The sequence below is a fragment of the Mercurialis annua genome, linkage group LG3 (assembly GCF_937616625.2).
Source record: "Mercurialis annua linkage group LG3, ddMerAnnu1.2, whole genome shotgun sequence".
Lineage (NCBI taxonomy): Eukaryota > Viridiplantae > Streptophyta > Magnoliopsida > Malpighiales > Euphorbiaceae > Mercurialis > Mercurialis annua.
This window is the reverse complement of record NC_065572.1, coordinates 66,694,417-66,715,654: the sequence shown is the minus strand read 5'-3', so window position 1 is coordinate 66,715,654 and position 21,238 is coordinate 66,694,417. Positions and strand designations below refer to the sequence as shown.

Sequence of the window (21,238 nt, the reverse complement as noted above, 5' to 3'; positions counted from 1 at the left end):
TTTGTAATTTGAGCTTGCCACGTAAGCAAAAATGTTACGTTTTTGCATGAAAACGGTACCGTCTTATATGAATGAACCTCTTTGTTACAAAAGATATAGTTCAATGATCAATTTATAACAAAAGTTTATTTAGTGACCCTTCTGTAATTTAAAAAAATCCTGGTAACCTACAGATTTTAATATCCCACAAATAACCTTTTATTTTGGCTTCTTTCTCATAAGTAAAAACTGTCAACATTGAACTATTTGCAAGACAAAAATGAGTAGTAAGTTTCATGAAGTCTAGACATTTCTCTACGGGATTGGACCACACCAGCTTCATAGTTTATATATAAGACTACATTTTGCCATTTCCATTCACTTCAAGAGAAATATAGTAATATACATTCAAGCAAGTTTTACAATTAAAGATTGCACTTGCATAAAAATTTCAAGGCAGAAATGGTAATTTCTATTCATTTATTTAAATTTTCTTCATATTCTTTATGTATCCATTTCCTTATCAACTCACTAGTGACTGTAGGAAGAAGCAGCTCACAACTCAAAGACATGGGAAAATTATGTAGACTGGAAAAACAGACCGGCTTTACGTGGTCGTCACGGTGGCATGCTTGCTGCCTCTTTTGTCTTGGGTAAGCTTATGCATCAATGTAGGGCTGTGCATTCTGTTCGAACTAATATTTCACTTCTTTTAAATCGAGTCAACTGATGTATAAAAACTCAGTTCATACTGCATCGAACTAGTTAGTTTGGTTGATTTTTTTGATTTGGCTCGATTTTTGCACATGTTGGCGTGAATCATGCGAATAAAATTACAGAATCGTTAAAATGCTTGATAATATACGATACTGATTATTGTATGACAAAATTTAGGTGTAGAGGTGCTGGAGAATTTGGCATACCTAGCAAATGCAAGTAACCTTGTGCTCTATCTCTCAAAATTCATGCATTTTTCTCCGTCCAGCTCAGCCAACATTGTCACTAATTTTATGGGCACAGCCTTCCTTCTTGCGCTGCTCGGTGGATTTCTTGCCGATGCTTTTTTCACCACTTATCGCATCTATTTGATAAGTGCCGCTATCGAATTCATGGTAATTGTTCTGTCACATCACATTCATGATGATCTATATTTTGCGGAAAAGAAAAATGTTTAGAAATACTAAAAAAATAAGGCAAAATAATATTTTAATTAGCATATGCTATAGAATATATATACAATTTTAAAAGAATATATATACAATTTTAAAAGAATATATGGAAACGAAAATAAAACGATGAAGAATAAGACTCGACCAGTTTTTTTAATACTAAGAAGTGCACTGAAATCTCTTGGGTCCTTCAAGAAAGACAAGCTAAATGGTATGGTCCAGCCATACTGAAAATGTAAGCCAATCAGGGCTCCAATGTTCATCAACCATCAGGGGCGGATCTAGAAAGAGCTTATGGTGGGCAGTTGACGATCTTATTATTTTAAATATTTGAAAAATATGAATATACACGTTAATAGTATAATTTGCCTTAAAATTTATAGCACTGACCACTTTAAATTTTTAAATTTTTTCTTCTTATAAATATTTAGTACAATTTTTCCCACTTTATAATAAATTTCTAGGTCCATCACTGTCGACCATAATTTTAGTACAAAATCTAGCCCCACCATAATCAACCATTATAACGGTATTAATTTCTAACAGCAATTTGAGTTTCCCACCAAAAAGGGGCAAAAGGCCAGCCAATGGGAAGATAGAGAACTAAAAGCTTGTGCTAGATTGTCCAATCACATTCCAGGCAACTTGCAAGGTCCCACAGCCATACTCTTATAAATGCTCTATACGGTCCACTTTCATAGGATAATAAGCCTATTGTCAATTTATATCATGTGATAATCTGGTCAAACAAATGTATAATCAATGAGCTTAGTCAATATCCAATCATCTGATGATTAGATTTTAAGACTAATAAGAGGATATTAATATTCTCTATATAAATAAAGAATGTTATTGCAATCAAGTGATTCATATTTTGATATTTTAATTTTAATTTTAATTTAATATTAAATTTTAATTTTAATTTTAATTTAATATTAAATTTTAATTTTAATTTACAAAAATATTTTTTTCAACCTGCTGAAATTTAAACCTAAACCAGAACCGGCGGGTTTCATTTTTTCACGTACCATGACCCGGTATGTGGTTCCGAACCGGAACCACAGATTATGAATCATATCTACCTTTACCGTCTCATAAATAGAATCCGTTCAAAACATTTTATATATAACTGTATCATAATTTTTTTCTCACTATACTCAAAAAAGAGAGTTATTATTTGAATTTGTACAAATGAGCTCTAACTCAAATGATATAAATGCTAGATAACAAACTGTCAAAATCGTGGGTTCAATTCCTCCCATAAGCACTTCCCCTTTTCAAATTATAAAAAAAAAATTAGTTACCTACCAAAGATAACGAACTTTTAAAAATTAAATAGTACTGTATTGTTTATAATTTAATCATGTTATTGTGAATTCTGAAAATGAAACAGGGCCTGCTAGTACTCACAATTCAAGCTCACATTCCTTCCCTGAAACCACCGCCATGTGTTCCGGCAAACACAAACTTCCGATGCGAGCAAGTGGACGGAAGTAAAGCAGCAATGCTGTTCATGGGCCTGTATCTAGTAGCACTCGGCGTAGGAGGGATCAAAGGTTCACTTCCGCCGCACGGTGCCGAGCAGTTTGATGAAGAAACTCTACAAGGAAGAAAGCAGCGATCGGCGTTCTTCAATTACTATATTTTCTGCCTTTCTTGCGGTGCTCTGATCGCCGTTACATTCGTGGTGTGGATTGAAGATAATAAAGGGTGGCAGTGGGGTTTTGGTGTAGCGACTGTCACAATACTTCTCTCTATCCCTGTCTTTCTCCTTGGATCCCCCACTTATCGGAACAAAGTTCCGGCAGGAAGCCCCGTCACTACCATATTCAAGGTACTATAACTTTAATTTATATACATATTATTTACGCTTAATTCCTTAAAAAAATCTCACCTTGTATTATTTTTCCGTTTATACTCTGATCTTATAAAAACACCATTTGTACCTAATTTTGAGTTTTTATGTTTCATCTCTACCCAACAGTATTAACTTTTATTCTTTTCATTTGAAAAAGAGTTTAAAACAATCTTTCATTTTTAATTTGTATATTAATTAAATATTAATGTTATTAATAGTATAAAAATACCATCTTCTTCAAAAAATTAAAAATAGTAATAATTTTTTTTTAATTTTTTTAAAAAATATTTCCGATTTTTTTTTAATTTTTGGAATTTTTTTTAATTTTTTAAAAATATTTCCGACAAAAAAAGTAAAAAAATAATAATTTTTTAAATTTTTTTATTATTATATAAAATTAAAAAAATTAATTAATTATTTGGATGTATTTGATTATTTTTTAAGTTTAAGGATTTATTTATATTTTTTAAAATAAAAAAGTATGTTTTAAACTCTTTTCTAAATGAAAAGAGTACAATTTAATACTTTTGGGTAGAGATGAAACATAAAAACCCAAAATTGAGTACAAATAGTGTTTTTACAAGGTTAAGGTATAAACGAAGAAAAAGTGCAAGGTGGAGGTTTTTTTAAGGAATTAAGCTCATTATATATTATTCAAAGTTTATTTTTATTTTAAACTAAGATACTTTAAATTTTTTAGTTAAGAAAAGGCGGTATACAATCAGTTGCGGTATATTTTAAAAATATATTTGGAATATGTTGCAATATATAAGGTATCATGTTAAATAGGACTTACATTATGCAACTCACAAGACAACCGACTAAAGCAGTTCATTGAGCTTAGATACCCGTCTGGATTGTTCAGACTCAAGTTGACTTGGTCTGGACTTAAGTCTTTTTCTATTAGGTCCGGCTCTAGGATGATCCAAATTTATACTCACTTTTTTACATGCAAATTTGAATTTTTATTGTTTATTAAGTTTCTATGCATATATGCTGAAAAATTCTGAACAAGTCTTACATACAAGTTGAATTTTGATAATAAATATTACGACTAAATCTAACTTGGACTGCACTTGGACTTATATTTCAAATTATCAAACCCAGTTGTACTAATTTGAACATGTCCAAAGCCTAGTTCATAACAGATATACTTTGCTCGGACATTAAATTTTAAGGCCATATATTGCTCGTTAGCCTTATAGATCAAAAAGTGACGTAGTCCAAATAAAATCAAACTATTTGTATCATTTTGACACGAATTAAAGTTCTTATAAAAATTGAAATATAAAGCAAAGTTTTGGTACCAGTCAGACTTTAACCCATAATAAACCACCAAAAATTGCAAAACTCGTGAAAAAACACTCAAATATCCATTTGGCTTGCATACTCTTGCAGGTTCTAGTTGCAGCAGTTTACAACACTTTCAAACCAGAGAATCCAAGCAACACTATCATGGGCGTGGATACAAGCTCATCATCCGCCACTGAAACCAGTGAGGCAGACGATACTATACAGGTCACCGGAAAGAATCAAACTCCACCACAAAAAAATCTCAGCTTTCTGAACAAAGCAGTGATCAAGAACACCAACTCTACGAACCCAATTCTTCAATGCACATCTAAAGACGTAGAAGAAGTCAAAATCGTCCTAAAAATACTCCCAATCTTCATGTCCACCATAATGCTAAACTCCTGCCTAGCTCAGCTCTCAACTTTCTCAGTCCAACAGGCATCAACCATGAACACCAATCTTTTCTCCTTAAAAATCCCACCGGCTTCGCTCCCGGTCTTCCCCGTAATCTTTATCATGATCCTCGCGCCAATTTACAACCATATCATCGTCCCATTCGCAAGAAAACTCACAAACTCCGAAATGGGCATCACCCATTTACAAAGAATCGGAACCGGTTTAGTCCTGTCCATAGCCGCCATGGCCGTCGCAGCTTTAGTTGAAACCAAACGTAAGACCGTCGCGACGAACTCCGGACTAACAGACTCTTCTAAACCGTTACCGATCACGTTCCTATGGATTGCGTTACAGTATTTGTTTCTTGGCTCGGCTGATCTTTTTACTTTGGCTGGAATGATGGAGTTTTTCTTCACGGAGGCTCCGGTGAGTATGAGATCATTGGCTACGTCTCTTTCTTGGGCATCTCTGGCTATGGGATATTATCTGAGCTCTGTTCTTGTGGCGTTAGTTAATGCTGTTACGAGTGCTTACAGAGATACGCCATGGCTGTTTGGAAGTAACTTGAATCATTATCATTTGGAGCGGTTTTACTGGTTGATGTGCGTGCTTAGTGGGATTAATTTGTTGTTTTATCTCTTCTGGGCTTGTCGCTATAGGTACAAAACGACGAGGGTTGATGAAGAGTAAAGATTGCAGGGTGCACAAGTTTTAGTAATTATTAGGTACATATAAAAATTTTAAATGGCGAATTGTAATTAGGGGGATATTTTAATGGTTCCTAATTTTATTATACTATTTTTATAATATGGCTGAAGAATTTCCCAAGTATGGGTTTGCATGATATAATCTCAATGATAATTGGCAATAAAAATGATTGTAATTGTAATTTTATTATTAAACAATAAAATTAATTAATCAATAATATTATAATTTCATATAATTTATCTTAACTTCGTAGTTCGTACTTCTAAATGCTACACTTTTACTATTACCTCTAAAATTATATCAAAATTAATATTTTCCTTGTCAATTGTTGTTTCCCTTTACGTTTTATGTAGTAGATAACTAGGGTCTTTCAAAAAGAGAAAATTCAATTATATAAAAATAAAGTTTCATAAAAAAAATGATATAAAATAAAAAAGTGGTATGAATTATTATTTCCATCTTTAATATTCTAACTATAGAACATCTCAATCTAAACATGTCCAAAAAAAATTGTAAATTTGTATTATAATATATTTGCACATAAAATAAACATCATGGGGATGTAGCTCAGATGGTAGAGCGCTCGCTTAGCATGCGAGAGGTACGGGGATCGATACCCCGCATCTCCATAATTTTTTACTTTTAATTTTTTTCCTGCCCCAATCTAATGTTCCTGACTTGATGAATGTTATTAAACTAGTACTAGTAATTATTAAAAAAATTCAGGGCGACAAATAATCAGCTAATAGTGTCAACATGTTTTCCACTAATAATGATTCATATTTTCTCCTCTAATTATTTGATTAAGAACTGATCATAATTCATCAACAGCAAACCATCATAATTAATTCATACAAGTAATTACGTAAATCCTCTACCTAATTGTAACAATTTTCGATTTTTTTTCTTGCTAATATACAATCCAACATTATTCTCCTCCTAACCAAATTTGCACAGGAGGATACTGAAATGAAAACCCAAAAACAAAAATTAAGTTAAAGTAAATATATATTTCATTCAGCTTCTTGCAATCCACCGAGCACAATAGACCCAACATACAAACCAACAGCACCAACAACAAGTGCACCCGCCAACACAGCTTGCGCAGCCACCAGAGCAGTCGAGTCGTCCGGTATGATCACCACCGCAGCCAGCGCTGCCACTAACAGTGGAAGCGAAGCTGATGCCAGCACGGAAGGCGAAAGACTGACCGTCTTCTCTAACAAACTCAACAGACCTAACTCTTCAGCTTTAGAAAACAGACCCAGTTTCTCTAACGAGGATAGAGTGAACCCTAATTGTTCTGCTTTTGAAAGAACGCCTGCTTTTTCTACTTTGCTCAGTACTTTTCTCTGTTCTAGCTTCTTGAACACGTCCAATTCTTGTTCTTCTGTGCTCTCGTAAAATACTCCTGCTCCGAACCATTTTTTCTCCCAGTTTCCATCGTACCTATTCACCTGTTAGCTCATTGTAGTTATTGCTATTAGCATAAATTACAACAAAATAGAGAGAAAATTATACGAATGGTCTCCTAACTAGGAAACGTTTATGAATATGATCTTTTGGTATTTGAATTTTACTTTTTTAAATTCATATTATAAATTTTTTAAATAAATCAAATAATAACTTTTTTATTTATCTATGTGTAATTAAATTGGTAAACTTATCAATACTTTTTATAAATGACACATTTATGATTTATTTAGTTATCTATGTGCAATTAAAATTGTAAATTGCATCAATAAATTTAAAATCTGTTTTTTTTGTTATTGAAAAACAGCTATATACACGTATTTGATGTATTTGTAGAAGATTGAAACACTAACGTTAAAAAAAATTAAAAAAAAGTCTAAAATAATAAATATTGAAAAGTTCATTACTATATTTTTCCTAAAGAAAATTATACAAACACAACCGTTGTGCCATTTCATTTGTGCACAAACCAATAATGCGTTAGCTATGTGAAAATTAAATTATAAAAAAAAATTAAAAAAATTTCCATCGCAAATGTCTATTAATTTGTTGTAAAAATAACGTGATGCAAAGGATAAACACTCTTTTCCTAAATTGAATTCTAACAAAGCAAGAGCTTTAGCTATCGAGTAGAGTAGAGTACTCCAATTATGCTCAGGGCTCGCAAGTTTATCAGTTTGAGATTTGAATTACAGTCGCATATTGAATTACAAAAAAAACATCTTAGAAATTGAGTAATAATAACAATCCAAGAGTATACACTATTCTTGCAAAGGAATGAAAGAACGTAAATCAAATTTGAGGGTAACTAATGAATTAATAGAATATTTAGTGGTTACCTTATTTTTGGTAGCCATGGGAACGATATCGAGTGGCTTTTTGGAGGGAAATGAGCGGGAGAAGGGGTGGCTGGAGGAGAATGAGTGGGATTGTTGGTGGAGTAGTCGAAGATTAGCGGCAGAAGATGGTGGTGCTACTGCCGTCACCGCCATGATGGAGAGTTTTTAGATATGGAAGTAGAGAAATGAAGTGTTGTTTGTGTTTTGAGTGATTTTTGCTGGTAATGCAACTGCCACGTCAGATGGTGCTTTTTTCTCCACCAATCATATTGTTCTTTGATTTATCTATCGCTATATCATTTTTTCAGTTTCTTTTGGCTTAACCTATCAAAAGGCCCTCGTACTATAATTTTTTCATTCATGTGGTCTTTCTTTAAAGTTTATTGTTCAATAGGTCCATTTACTATTAGTTTCTAGAGCAAATTACTTGGAGATCTCTGAGTTATATTATAATTAACAATTTGATACTTCTTATTTAAAAAGTCTATTTAATGATCCCTCAGTTTTAATTCCGTTAACTAGTGGCCCTTCCGTTAATTTCAACATTTACTTTCAAACGATTTGGTACCCCACCTTTAATTTCGTGAACGGTTTGATCCATCACTTTTAATTTTATTAAACGATTTAATCCCTCACTTTTAATCGATTTGATCCCTCAATATTAGTTCTGTTAAACGATTTAGTCCCTTAAATTAAGGGAAGGGTCTATGAATTAACGTAATTAAAACAGAAGGACCATTAAATAGAATTTTAAACACAAGAGGTATCAAACTGTTAATTATAGTATAACTCAAGGATCTTAACTTAGTTTGTTCTAATTTCTATTTAATTAGTCCTTGTAGGCAGCTTACGGAAATTGTCAGCGTGTCAATCAGTCGATGCTGTTAAGTGACAATTTTCATATAAAAATAATAATATACTCTTATACTTTTTAAATTTCGTATATTTAGTTCCTTTTCAAGTTTTTATATTTAATTTTCGAATTTTTCTTTAAATTATATTTCCTTCAAGTTGTTTATTTTTCAACATATCAAGTTGGGTCGACATTTCAGTTCGGTCTCACGCACATTTTATATGCAATGCACAAACAATTATTCGTCTAAAAAAAGACCTAAAAACACAAAATAAACAAACTATATAGACTAGATAAAAGTATAATTTTTAAAAAAGAATAAATAAAATTTAAAATTATAAATGTGTTAGGTGCGGTTTAACATTTTTTCTTAATCGCCTAGCAATGCAAATGGTTTTTATATTAATTTGATTTTTCTCTTGTAAAATATCAAACAAATTTTTGTTCACAGAAAAAAATAGAATTTATTTCATAAAATATGCTATAAAATTACAATATAAATTAATTATTTATTTTGTTAAGTATTTTATAATATCCTTTAATTTGAGATAACTGGTTTTTGAATTTCTAATTTAAGTGTGATTTTTAATCATCAACTCTCATTCACCTTTTAACCATTTTAAGAGCATCTCCAATGGAATGCTATTTTTTATGCTAAATTTAGCATAAAAAAGTAGTAAAATGCTATAAATAGCATAACATTTCAATTTTTATTCCCATGCACAAAGTTAAAAAGATATGTTATAATTATTTATTAGGATTAATATCTCTTAATTTTATTTAATTGTTAATTCTTTAGTAATTTTTTTAATTAAATATTTTAAACTAAAATTTATATAATATTTTTTTAATATAATATATTTTTTTATTATATTGATGTATGGTCTATTATTAAAAAATCAAATCGGTGTCGTAAAATAGAAGCACAAAATTTAAAATAAAAAAAATAAAAAGTAAAAGAAATAGGTTAAAATAATAAATGCAAAAAAATAATCGTGGTAAAATTGTAATTAATAATGGATTGCTATCGGTTGTTGTAGTTTAGCATATGCTATAGTCGATGCTAAATTTAGCACGTGATATAGCATATGCTAAATTTAGCACAAATTATAGCACTATATTGAAGATGCATTTTAAGATTAAATGCTAAATTATGGCATTAGCACTTCATCTTAGTATTGCATTGGAGATACTTTAATAATATAAATATATGGAATGGATTCCTTTAAGTTTAAATTTCTTCTATTTTTCTCAAGTCCACTTAAATTTTTAACACTTAAATAAATGATATTTAATTTCCTTCATTTTTATCATTTTGCTTAGATATCGAACATCTAAGTGGACTTGAGAAAAATAGAGGGAATTTTAGATTTGAGGTGATCTACTCTCATAATATATTGTATGATCTACTTACAGTAGAGAATAAAAACACTAAGATGCAACATTTTTAGATAGTTAGAGGCACTCAAAATAACAAATAATCCTCTCACTTTTACATCCATATTTAATTTTTGCCAGCATTTATAGGATAGAATATAATATTATTCTTATATTCTAATACTCAATATTATTCTAATAATTATGTTTTATAATTTTGATTCTAAAATTTAGAGTTCGAACTTTATGATTTAGAGTTATAATTGAAAATTGAAAATTTGAGATTTATTGTTTATAGTCTGTTTGGTTCAAATGAATTTCATAATTTTTATGAAATTCAATTGAATTTCTACAAAATATGTGGTTGGTTCAAATGAATTTTCACAATTTAAATTTATATTTACACTCAAAATACAATATTTATTTTATTTTATTTCATTTAAAATTTGGAAAATTAATAACAAATATTCATTTTGAAATGATTTTCAAATAGAATTATATACAAATAAAATGAAATGAATTCTACATCGGAATTAATCTAAACAAGCACTTAGTGTTTAAGCTTAATGATTTGGACTTTAGAATTTAAGATTTAGAATTCTAGTTTAAGATTTAGGGTCTGTTTGGTTCAAATAAATTTCACAAATTTTATGGAATTCAATCGAATTTCTACAAAATATGTGTTTGATTCAAATGAATTTTCACAATTTAAATTTATATTTACACTCGAAATACAATATTCAAGTTATTTCACTTAATTTAATATCATTTTCATATTTAAAATTCGAAAAATCAAATACTAAAATTCATTTATCAAATGATTTTCATGTAAAATTCATTTAGAAATGAAATGAATTGAAATGAATTCTACACTAAAATTGATCCAAACAGGCCCTTAAGAAATTTGGAGATTATAATTCCATAATGATTTAATATTTGTAGTTTATAATTTAGAATTTAGGATTATGGTTTAAGGTTTGAAATTAAGAGTTTATGATTTATGATTTATGGTTTAATATAAAAGTATTTTTAATGTTTTTTTTTTGAAATTAATAAATTGATTATGACATATCTGTCTTAAATATACTTTTAATGTTTTAAAAATGGTTTAACTACTCTTTTTGTAAAACAAAGAGTTTTTTTTTTGAATTCATCAAATTTTATTAAATCGAATATGAAACAGTTACATTTGTAAGAAATTCGGGATAATTCGAAAACGAAACCCGATGACCTGACATGGAACAGACAACATGCTGTCTGATTCGCAGATCTTACTTACGAAAACAAAAATTAATTATTAACTGTTTCGCTAATTAAGTGCAATCTTCAATCAATCTTCGATCAAACTTCATCCATCACCCATCACCCGCAAACTCACATCATCCGGTTCAACCACCACTTGATAACTCCTTCATAAAAAAGAGACAGCAAACCTTCCACAGAGGAAGGACAACAAACCTTTCACAAAGAAAGGACAAAATAAAACATTCAGAAAAAAACAAAACAAAGAAAAATAAATAAACCTAATATAGCTCATAAACGATTTCATTTTGTTGTTGATGATTTTCAATTTATCTCCGCTTCTTGATAATTGAATTGTGCTTCGTTGATAAATCTTAATCTATCAAGAAAAAATGGAAAAGAATTGGCTATTTATTATATCTATGAAATTAAATTAACATATGTAAAGGGATGGCTACCGTCAACAGCAAAATCAAACCATTGACGGCTGCCGGAGAAGAAACAATAAAAAAACTCTAGACGGCTAGGGTTTGCTTTGAGAGAAAAGAGAGGTTTTTGTAAAACAAAGAGTTAAAAATGGCTTATAAGTCCTTTTAAAGTTTTGGGGAATATTTTGGGTAAATTTATCTTAAGGGATTCATTCATACTTTGACATAAACACCAGGGGCAAATTAAACCTTTTCCCTTAATTAAATAACAAACAAAAATGGGCAATCCGTAAGCAAGCAGAGCGAGGGAGTTAATGTGTAAAAAACAACCAAAAACGTTTTGAACCCTGAGGCGCAATGAACTGCCTAATGTGTATGTACGTGGCTCCGTAGCATTGGCTCTAATGCAAATGCAAATTGTGCAGCTGCTGTTTATTTTTCGCTCCTCTCTTCTCTGCTTTAACTGAAGCTTCCTCTTCAAGAATTTCATCGTTTTAAACTATAATTATTCCAAAGGTATGTAATCGCTCTCCATCATCAATTTCGATCCCCTGATTCCAATTCTGCTCTTTAATTTTAATTTCTATTTATAGTAATCAAATTGAATCTTTGCGAATTGAGTTTAAAACAAAATTTAAAATTTGATGAATGAAATGGGAATACAATAAATTTGTTATGTTTATTTTAATTTCGATGGTGGAAATTTCTTATTTTGTTATTCTATTATAGAAGAAAGAATTGTGATTGTGATTGTGTTGTTTTGTTTATATTGCTATTGTGTTATTTTATTTATGGGAAATTATTGACTTGACCCGGTCTATGATAAATTTATGGACCAAACCAATCAAATTTTATCAAAACTTTGTATTATATTTTATTTCCTACTTATTGTAATATTTTTTTAATCCGGATTTACATTAGCTGTTAGTGAGAGGTAAATTATTATTTATTTTTTAAATCAGGCGAAAAAACAGCCCATACAGAGTCGGGATCGAACCCCGACCTCGTGTACATCAGTACATGGAGACTTAGCCATTAGTCTAAGCACTCAAGAGCTACTTATTGTAATATTGACCTAATAGATGAATGACTCTATAACTGATTATATTTTATTTTTTTTGATGAATCTGATTATATTTTATTGCTGGCATATTTGTCAACCGTATATTGGTTGGAGGATATATGCAAAATCTTTTCTTTAATTGTTATCCTATAAAGGTTAAGGAGTTTTATTTGAGGCAATACACTGTCGCCTTTATTTGTTTGTTTGCAGTTTAAGTACTTTTGATCCGTTCATAACTCCTGTTTGCGGTAATAACTTTGCCTATATATTTGTAATCTTCCTTCACCTCTTTAATTTTAATTCAGGTTTCACTTTATACAATTTTGTTTGTTTAATTTTCACCTTTCAAAGGTGATATTTCTTTCATGTTCTTATTATATGCAGGATTTGTGAATTGTTCCTATGCTGTTTCTTGTTTGTACATCAGTTTTTTATGACATGGTTTTGTAATTATTGCTTACCGGTGAGACCTTGATCATAAAGATTCAGTCACCATTCGGTTACTAGTACCTTAAATTATAATTTTTTAGTTTCAATTCGTTACGCGATTTTTGTGATTTTAGCTATAGGGTATCAAATATCTTGTCCATTTATATAGTGGTTTATCGTGAATTTAGTTTTTCAATGTTTTCTTACTTTAATCCTTTCTCGCTGAGACTTATGGAATTTGGTTTTCGAGTGTAGACAGAATGGGCAATCTGCTTTGTTGCGTACAAGTTGATCAGTCCACAGTAGCTATCAAGGAGAGGTTTGGGAAGTTTGAGGATGTTCTTGAGCCGGGATGCCATTGCCTGCCTTGGATTTTTGGTAGTCAGCTTGCAGGTCATCTATCGCTGAGGTTGCAACAGTTGGATGTCCGTTGTGAAACTAAGACTAAGGTGTGCCTTTTTCTTGTCGTGATGATAGCTTGACATTCCTGAACAGTCACAGGATGCTTGGTTTTTAATCTTTTTTATTTTGGGTCAGAATATCCTGTCTGTTTCTTTAAATTAATTGGAGCTACTTAGTGATGTAGAGGAAACGATAGGGAGCAATTTTCTGTTCTTTATTTCTCAATATAATATTATTATTACTTTTTTAAAAAAAATTAACTGCAAAACTACTTCTGGTAACTGCACTGTGCCTTTGTATCTCGGACAATATAATCCTTAATTTGATTTATTTCAGGATAATGTGTTTGTCAATGTTGTTGCATCTATTCAATACCGTGCTCTGGCTGACAAAGCAAGTGATGCTTTCTACAAACTCAGCAACACAAGGGAACAAATCCAGGCATATGTTTTTGATGGTATGGATTACTTGCATGCATATGCATGATAATATATGTCTGGAGACATGATTTTTTACTTTATTTAGTGTATATTCCTATACTTTGTAATACATATGAACTGAGCTGTTTTTTCCCGTGACCTTCTCCAGTAATCAGGGGAACTGTTCCAAAACTTAATCTAGATGATGCTTTTGAGCAAAAGAATGATATCGCCAAAGCTGTTGAAGACGAACTTGAGAAGGTATAATTTTTTATGAAATATTATTTTTTTTCTTTTTGCTGAAGCAAAGAACATATGGTTAATGATGTAAGGTTTTGTGAGTTTGGAAACTTATGTATTGTAAAACCACTTCTCTGTAACAATGTTGTGTTCATAATCTCTGGCAGGCTATGTCTGCTTATGGATTTGAGATTGTGCAAACGCTGATTGTTGATATAGAACCTGATGAGCGTGTGAAGCGAGCTATGAATGAAATTAATGCAGGTAAAAACTTAGAATCTCTATATGGTGTTGAATGTTGATTATTGCTAGACTACTATAACATTTGTTCACCAGTTTGAATGCACAGGCTGTTGAATAACAGCTGTGTTGGCACTACCATTTAGGCAAATTGTCTCATTGTGGAGCGGACATGACAAAGAAAGACCAATTTATTTAATTTAAATAAATTTAATAAATAGGGTCCTAAAACTATCCTGTCAATACACAAGAGAAAGAGGTTCTCTTAATGGTGGAAAAGTAGAGTTTTATTCTTCTTTTGCCATATTGTAGATGTAAGTGAAGGACGAAGTCCAATGACATAAGCTGGGCATGGTGGGGTGAAGGAGAGGGATAAATGTTCTTATTTTTTGTGTGCAATTGATCCTTAGGTTTAAAAAGGAATCTGACTTGAGTAATAAAAAACCTTATTATCTGGAAAACTCTAAAGTGCTCTCATAATTTTCTTAATATGCTTTTCTGATATCTTGTTGTTTCCTTAGCTGCAAGGATGAGGGTTGCGGCTAATGAGAAGGCAGAGGCTGAAAAGATTATACAAATTAAGCGAGCTGAGGGTGAAGCTGAATCAAAGTATCTTTCTGGGTTGGGTATTGCTCGACAGCGACAAGCAATTGTGGATGGATTAAGAGACAGTGTTCTGTGCTTTTCAGAAAATGTTCCAGGGACCACAGCAAAAGATATCATGGACATGGTCCTGGTCACCCAATATTTTGATACAATGAAGGAAATTGGTGCTGCCTCTAAGTCATCTGCTGTGTTCATTCCTCATGGACCTGGTGCTGTTCGTGATGTTGCCACCGAGATTCGTAATGGACTTCTTCAAGCTTCTGCCTCCAATTAGTAATTGTTCTGCTGCAATGGATTAGTTTGCTAGGTTTTTTATATATTCAGGTCTTGTTATGATCCTGATCATGATCAAGATTTATGTATAGGGTTTTATATAGTCCAGTCTTTTTAAATTGTTTACCTACCTGTTTCTTTGCAAACTTTTTGGGATATTTTTTTAACAGTCTACTATATTTACCCTCTATGTTCAAATAGTTCTTTGCACTTGCTCTATGATTGTTGATGCATGTTTTTGGAATTTATCCAATTAAATTACTCGACAAAGATGCTAGGTAAAGGAATCGGCGACTCACTTTGCAACGGGGTCTAGCTTATTTTGTCAAATCCTTTCTTTGTAGAGTTAAAAGCTTGCGGCTACCAGGTACTATCGCCTTCTATCTGTATGTTTTTTTTCCTAAATAATTATTTCGTTAGTGAATAAATATGATCCGTCTACTTTTGCTAGAAGATGCCTTATTTTGATTTTATTTCAACATCTTCTTTCTCTAACAAGATTATTCCCCTATTTAACGACTTCAAATCAAGACGTACTTTATCTTATCAAATAAAACAATGTACTATAATGAATGTTGCATACACTTTTCACTCGCTTTTCTGGTTTTTCCCAATATTTAGTTTAGTATTAGAAAAGGGATTTTAAAAGTGAAACCTATACATAAATCTTGATATAGCAGAGCCATATAAGCAAATAATCTGCCTGCCATACTTTATCGACATGGCATAATTATTGTCTTTCTCGTTTTTCAGGTGAATTTGATCTAGAGATTGAAAGCCATAGAAACTCCAACTTTGGAGATCTTGTCGGAGTCGGACGCCATCATATTCATCTCTCCTGTGAAAGCAAGGAGGAGTTTGTTCCACAAATCGAGCCTAAAAAGTGCACTCATTTTGAAATCAGTGTTCATTCGGGCCTTCATCAATGTGTATGGAAACATGGAATGTTGCGCGCCAAATGTAAGTGTAGTTTTTCCTGATGTTGAAAAATTATGTTTCAATTCTGCTGCGACAGCAGTCCTTGTTAGTTGATTGAATGAGTAGTAACAGGAAGCTTTTACAGCGTCAAGTTTATCGTCCCTGCATTAACAATAATCGAATATTGGATTATCATAGGTTGCACAAAAATTAAACTTCTGAAACGTGAAACTCGAAACTAAAAAGCTTTAGCTAGGAAATAACTAGTTTTCCCGAGTGTAACGGAATTACTCACAAATTGACGGAAGAGTGAATGAAGGGACTGTTGAAGCTCATACCAACTCGGAACTCTTCGAATGAACCTTCTGCTACATTGAAGGTTACGTCAGTCCCGAGTGAGAAAAATGTGCTTCCTGCCACACCTGATACGTTTACAACAGGGTAATATCCTTCTCCTCTAAACACTCCATCTTCATATGATCTCACTCCGGCACCAGCGGCAATCCCGAAATAATCATTCAAGTATCTCAGCTCTACCTGTTATTATTGCAGCCACCATTGTCATTGCAATAATTTTCTTTACAAATTCATATTTTGAAGCAATTTTAATTCTTACCCTGCCAGAATCAGGTACTAAAAATCTGAAATATGCTGATACTCCTTGCAAAATATCTGGAGCTGCAAGAGTAATGGAAAGCAACAGAATAATTATTAGATGATGTTTCATGAATAATGCTTGCTAGTTATGTAATGTGCGAACTCAGAGAATTTCAAGTCCGTACTTTCTGCATTATGTTGTATGAAAATTTCTCGAGTTTTATGTTTTGACATTTCACTTCTAATTTAAAAAAATGTCTGAAATTTCAAAATTAATATTTGTAATTTATTGTTATAAAAAATGTTCATTCTGCCGTTTTCCATTTGACTTTTTACGTTTCTGTTTCCGTGCAATATAGTTTTCACATGTATTTATAAAGGAATGAAAACAACATGGAAAAATAAATGCTAAAAGATGAAGGGGCAGAGATATTACATTGACAGGAGAGATCAAAATTCCACCTTATATTATTCTTGAAACCAAAATGGGTTCTTGGTTGATGAGCATAATCTCCATACAGAACATCTAACCAAAATGCAAAACAAAACTATAAATTATTTATATATAAAAGAAAAAACTCCTAAAACTAACAATATAATAAATGTATACCTCTGGCCTTCTTGCCAATATCATGGTATAAACCTGGACCCTTACTCATATTTACTTTAAAAAAGTGATCTAACTTAAAATTTGATGGCATGAAAATATATTGATAAGTGGTAGAGAGAGCCAAATTAAGAGGAAATTTCCCCAAAGGTAACGAACACAATTCATTTTATAAAGAAGGGAAATTTCTAAGAACCCTTCAACTTTATTGATGCTGCACATTGAAGCTACAAACTGTGTTTGAGCTTTCTTATATAGAATTTCTTCCATTCATTTTAATGCATCTCTAAACACTAAATACTTAATCCTTACATTATTCACATATTTCCTCACGAAAGAATTTATTTGACTTTATCATCGAAGTGGTTTTCCGACAACACGTGTTTGGATCTTTCTGACCATGTTCACTGCACATGTTTTCGCCTATTGAAGATATACTCTCAATTTCAGAGTTAACACTTATGACTACAATGTACTTCTCTAGTGATGACTGATAAGTAGAGCATTCATGCACTCAGCAAACAAAACCATGTAGTACCATAATAACAAAAACAAACTTTATAATGAAACATCATGCACTAGCTATAGATCATGCATGCATTTTAAACCTAATCTTTAAATTTTCATAACGTATTACGTATCTCAATCGTATCTCTCATTTCTAATCAAGGTGACACTAGTAGTGCATCAATTAATTGTAAAATAATATTTTGGTAACATATATGATCACTGATCATACAAACTATGAATCTTGCATGCACCTCTCCATGGACGAGGCTAATCCCAATTCCCAAACTAGTAGTGGCGAGCAAGGCTAACGTCTCTTCAATTGATTACCTTCCGAAATTTGTACGGAAATTTTAGCTATATATACGTACAAGTAGAATCCATACATATAATTAATTGATAATTGCAATGTTTGGAATAAGGCTTGGTCCGCGATCAATGCAACTACTTATATTGATCTCTCTCTCTCTCTCTCTTTCTGATATTGCATTGCATTGATTCCGGACCAAGCTTCATTCCTCACATAAGTTATTCAATCAGCCATATACGTTATTTGAAAGTATTGTGTTGGTCGTCGGTCCTGACAGTCAATCACCGGTTGTTTTCAGTTTTTTTTTTATCCTTTTCGGTATTATTCTCTCTTTCTAATCTCAGTCATCTCCCTTTCTTCAATCATTAAGTCGTTTTTTCCCTCTTGCATGCATGCACATCTTTGTTTCCCTCCTGATTATGCTACTCACTACAAACATATAATGCAATTGAACTTAATCTTACTAGCATATGATGATCTTCCATTATGTAAGTACATAGCTACAATGTTTTATTAAATAATTAATCTCTTTTTTATTTACAAATACTATATGTTATATATATATATATATATATATATATATATATATATATATATATATATATATATATATATATATATATATAACAAGGATAATGTTATTTTAAATTTGCATACAAGGCATAAAACTACTAATAAATATTTCTATTTTTGAAACTTCTCCATCTACATAAGTGGTGAAGATCAAATCATTGAGTTGGTATTGGGGCATTGGTTTCAGCTTGTTGAATGAGTGTGAGAATCTCCTCTCTCTTAAGGTTGAGAGCTTGAATCTTGGTGTTGAGTTTTTCAAGTTTAGCCCTAAGTTTCACAGGATCTTCAGGATTGGTTTTCTTTTTTTCTTTTGAAGTACCATCTTCTTTATCCTCTTTATTCTTAGTTTCCTTGTCTTTCTTCTTCTTCTCCTTCTTATCCTTAGATTTCTCTTCTCCAATATTCTCTTCCTTGACATTTTCACCCTCCTTTTTCTTCTCGTCGACATGCTCGTCCTTCTTTTCGACTTTGTGATCATTTTTCTCCAATTCTGCTGTCTCTCCCATTTAGCTAGTCTGATCACAACACATATATTGTTATTCATTAGTGAGAACAAGGTCAAAGAAAAAAGAACTCGACTTAGCTCGATTCGAATATTCATATAAAATTTTAAAATTTAATTTTGGTATAAAGTAAAAGTATCAATTATGTACAACCTTGAAGAAAATTAAATTAATTAAAATTTGACTATACTCGCAAGTTTGATAAAATATTTTGATATGTGAACTCGACTCGAATGACTTGAATTCAAGCTATTAATCAAGTCGGCTTCAGATTTTTAAATTGATTTTAAATAATTGGCGAGTTGATTTGACTTGATTACACTAAAGATGCAGCCATAATAGAAGAAAAGGAAAATAAAGCCAACAAACCTGGAATTTCACTTTGTGTTAGGCGATCTTTTGGTATTGTTTTACTTTGTACAAATAACAATCAATCAATTGGTAATATATATAGTCTTTAGTCTGATCTTATTTTGGTGTTATAAATAGCAATGGGCTGCATTTTTTGGAGGCTAAAATTATGCAAATACCCACATTCTCATCAACAAAATCTTGAGCTTCAATTATTCATGGTTTGCCACTATGTATGTAAGGACAATAATATTCCATGCTTACTTGCTCTGCTTTTGTGGTTGCAGGTGGGTGTGTGAAAAGAGATTATTTTCTAAAATGTCTATTTTGGGTAAAATATTTACACCATTTTGGCCCATTTTTTCTCTTATCTTATGTTACCTAATAAGTTAACTTATTTACTAAAAATACCCACTATATAAAGAAGTCTTATCTCATTTTAGGTTAAACTTTTACATAACTACTTTTTTTCTCTCTTCTCTCTCTTCTTCTCTCTTCTTTTCTTCTTTTTTTCATTTGATTTTCAGTTTATCTTCTCCGATTACTTCTCCGTTTGTCTTTCTAGTCGCGCTTCCGTTCGTCTACTTTCGATGGATTTCTCGTCGATTTCGGTCGTTTTTCCGTTCGCGCTAGTCCGTTCGTCTTTTCCATTCGCGCTATGGATTTCTCGATTCGTTTTAAGATTTATGTAATTTTTTAGATTTTTTTTGTAATGATTTAAATATTTTGTAAATAAATTATTGTAGATCTATAATTTTTTATTTATAAAATTATTCTATTATTCATATAATTATTTATTTTATCTTCTCTTATTCATAGATTTATTTATTACTACTGATTTTGTAAAGAAAATATTGATTTATGGTGCATTTTTAATAATTTTATAATATTTTTACGTTTTAGTGTATTTTTGGTGTATTAATAGTGTATTTCTGCCGTTTTTAGTAAATTTATGGTGTATTTACAGTGTTTATGGTGTATTTACAGTGTTTATTGTGTATTTGCAGTGTTTATGGTGTATTTGCAGTGTTTCATGGTTAAACCACAAAAAACACTACAAAATGCCATAAATACACTACTTATACACTACTTATACACTATATAAACACCATAAAAACACTATATATACACTACTGTTACACTATAAAAAATAAAATAAAAAATTTCAAGAAAAAAATCTATAAAAAATAAAAATTAACACTATATATACACTAATCTTACACTATATAAAAAAAACTGTTGGTCGTCGACCGAACCAAAAAAACTGAAAATCGAAATTGAAAACCGAAAAAGGTATTTATGAAATTAAAAAAAGGTATTTTTCGTAAATAAAAAAAGTCAGAAAAGAAAAGTCAAAACTTGCAATGTAAAGTTGTAAATAAAATGTCAAAACATGTATTTTGGGAAATTACCACGTGTGAAAATTGAATCAAATCGGAAATCGAAATAAAATATATAGAAATTGTAACTATGGTTCGGTTTCTGAAAAAATATGGTTTAATTTGGTTGGTAGTTTTCATTGATTTTCAGTTTGATTTGAATAATTTAAAAATGATAGAATATAATTAATTTTTTTAATTAATTA

At 31.0% G+C, this 21,238-nt stretch overlaps 5 protein-coding genes and 1 non-coding gene across 9 annotated transcripts; 3 read left to right on the top strand and 3 right to left on the bottom strand.

The window, feature by feature from the left end:
• Positions 1–342: 342 nt before the first annotated feature.
• LOC126675395 (protein NRT1/ PTR FAMILY 4.6) lies at positions 343–5,544 on the top strand. Its single transcript, XM_050370033.2, has 5 exons — positions 343–444; positions 524–632; positions 874–1,091; positions 2,542–2,982; positions 4,405–5,544. The coding sequence occupies exons 1-5, from the start codon at positions 442–444 to the stop codon at positions 5,383–5,385; spliced, it is 1,752 nt and encodes a 583-aa protein (XP_050225990.1). The 5' UTR covers positions 343–441; the 3' UTR covers positions 5,386–5,544.
• Positions 5,545–5,959: 415 nt separating this feature from the next.
• On the top strand, positions 5,960–6,032 carry TRNAA-AGC (transfer RNA alanine (anticodon AGC)). Its single transcript has one exon. It is a non-coding gene; the product is annotated as a tRNA-Ala (tRNA).
• Positions 6,033–6,220: 188 nt separating this feature from the next.
• Positions 6,221–7,940, bottom strand: LOC126675370 (uncharacterized). The gene is made up of 2 exons (XM_050370004.2): positions 7,716–7,940; positions 6,221–6,860 (listed from the first exon to the last, which is right to left on the bottom strand). The coding sequence occupies exons 1-2, from the start codon at positions 7,866–7,868 to the stop codon at positions 6,417–6,419; spliced, it is 597 nt and encodes a 198-aa protein (XP_050225961.1). The 5' UTR covers positions 7,869–7,940; the 3' UTR covers positions 6,221–6,416.
• A 3,994-nt stretch (positions 7,941–11,934) lies between these two features.
• LOC126673847 (hypersensitive-induced response protein-like protein 1) lies at positions 11,935–15,487 on the top strand. 4 transcript variants are annotated; one of them, XM_050368153.2, is made up of 6 exons: positions 11,935–12,131; positions 13,363–13,556; positions 13,846–13,966; positions 14,098–14,189; positions 14,336–14,432; positions 14,930–15,487. In XM_050368153.2, exons 2-6 carry the CDS (start codon positions 13,368–13,370, stop codon positions 15,286–15,288), a joined length of 858 nt encoding a protein of 285 aa, XP_050224110.1. In that variant the 5' UTR covers positions 11,935–12,131; positions 13,363–13,367; the 3' UTR covers positions 15,289–15,487. The 4 variants fall into 4 exon arrangements, with proteins under 4 accessions (XP_050224110.1, XP_050224108.1, XP_050224112.1 ...); XM_050368151.2 differs by lacking the exon at positions 11,935–12,131 and adding an exon at positions 12,775–12,926; XM_050368155.2 differs by lacking the exon at positions 11,935–12,131 and adding an exon at positions 13,005–13,029.
• A 337-nt stretch (positions 15,488–15,824) lies between these two features.
• LOC126673849 (mitochondrial outer membrane protein porin of 36 kDa-like) lies at positions 15,825–17,513 on the bottom strand. The gene is made up of 5 exons (XM_050368156.2): positions 17,413–17,513; positions 17,239–17,328; positions 16,822–16,883; positions 16,501–16,742; positions 15,825–16,367 (listed from the first exon to the last, which is right to left on the bottom strand). The coding sequence occupies exons 1-5, from the start codon at positions 17,501–17,503 to the stop codon at positions 16,052–16,054; spliced, it is 801 nt and encodes a 266-aa protein (XP_050224113.1). The 5' UTR covers positions 17,504–17,513; the 3' UTR covers positions 15,825–16,051.
• A 1,331-nt stretch (positions 17,514–18,844) lies between these two features.
• On the bottom strand, positions 18,845–19,780 carry LOC126674143 (UPF0329 protein ECU05_1680/ECU11_0050). Its single transcript, XM_050368536.2, has 2 exons — positions 19,672–19,780; positions 18,845–19,314 (listed from the first exon to the last, which is right to left on the bottom strand). The coding sequence occupies exon 2, from the start codon at positions 19,303–19,305 to the stop codon at positions 18,955–18,957; it is 351 nt and encodes a 116-aa protein (XP_050224493.1). The 5' UTR covers positions 19,306–19,314; positions 19,672–19,780; the 3' UTR covers positions 18,845–18,954.
• Between the last annotated feature and the right edge of the window lie 1,458 nt (positions 19,781–21,238).

Coding starts and splice junctions, on each gene's coding strand:
- LOC126675395 (XM_050370033.2), top strand. Junction 633..873: donor TGCTGCCTCTTTTGTCTTGG/GTAAGCTTATGC, acceptor GACAAAATTTAG/GTGTAGAGGTGCTGGAGAAT. Junction 2,983..4,404: donor CCGTCACTACCATATTCAAG/GTACTATAACTT, acceptor ATACTCTTGCAG/GTTCTAGTTGCAGCAGTTTA.
- LOC126675370 (XM_050370004.2), bottom strand. CDS start 7,868: ATGGCGGTGACGGCAGTAGCACCACCATCTTCTGCCGCTAATCTTCGA. Junction 6,861..7,715: donor CCATGGCTACCAAAAATAAG/GTAACCACTAAA, acceptor ATGAGCTAACAG/GTGAATAGGTACGATGGAAA.
- LOC126673847 (XM_050368153.2), top strand. CDS start 13,368: ATGGGCAATCTGCTTTGTTGCGTACAAGTTGATCAGTCCACAGTAGCT. Junction 13,967..14,097: donor CCAGGCATATGTTTTTGATG/GTATGGATTACT, acceptor GACCTTCTCCAG/TAATCAGGGGAACTGTTCCA. Junction 14,190..14,335: donor TTGAAGACGAACTTGAGAAG/GTATAATTTTTT, acceptor AATCTCTGGCAG/GCTATGTCTGCTTATGGATT.
- LOC126673849 (XM_050368156.2), bottom strand. CDS start 17,503: ATGCCATCAAATTTTAAGTTAGATCACTTTTTTAAAGTAAATATGAGT. Junction 17,329..17,412: donor TATTGGCAAGAAGGCCAGAG/GTATACATTTAT, acceptor CATTTTGGTTAG/ATGTTCTGTATGGAGATTAT. Junction 16,743..16,821: donor TAGTACCTGATTCTGGCAGG/GTAAGAATTAAA, acceptor CAATAATAACAG/GTAGAGCTGAGATACTTGAA.
- LOC126674143 (XM_050368536.2), bottom strand. CDS start 19,305: ATGGGAGAGACAGCAGAATTGGAGAAAAATGATCACAAAGTCGAAAAG.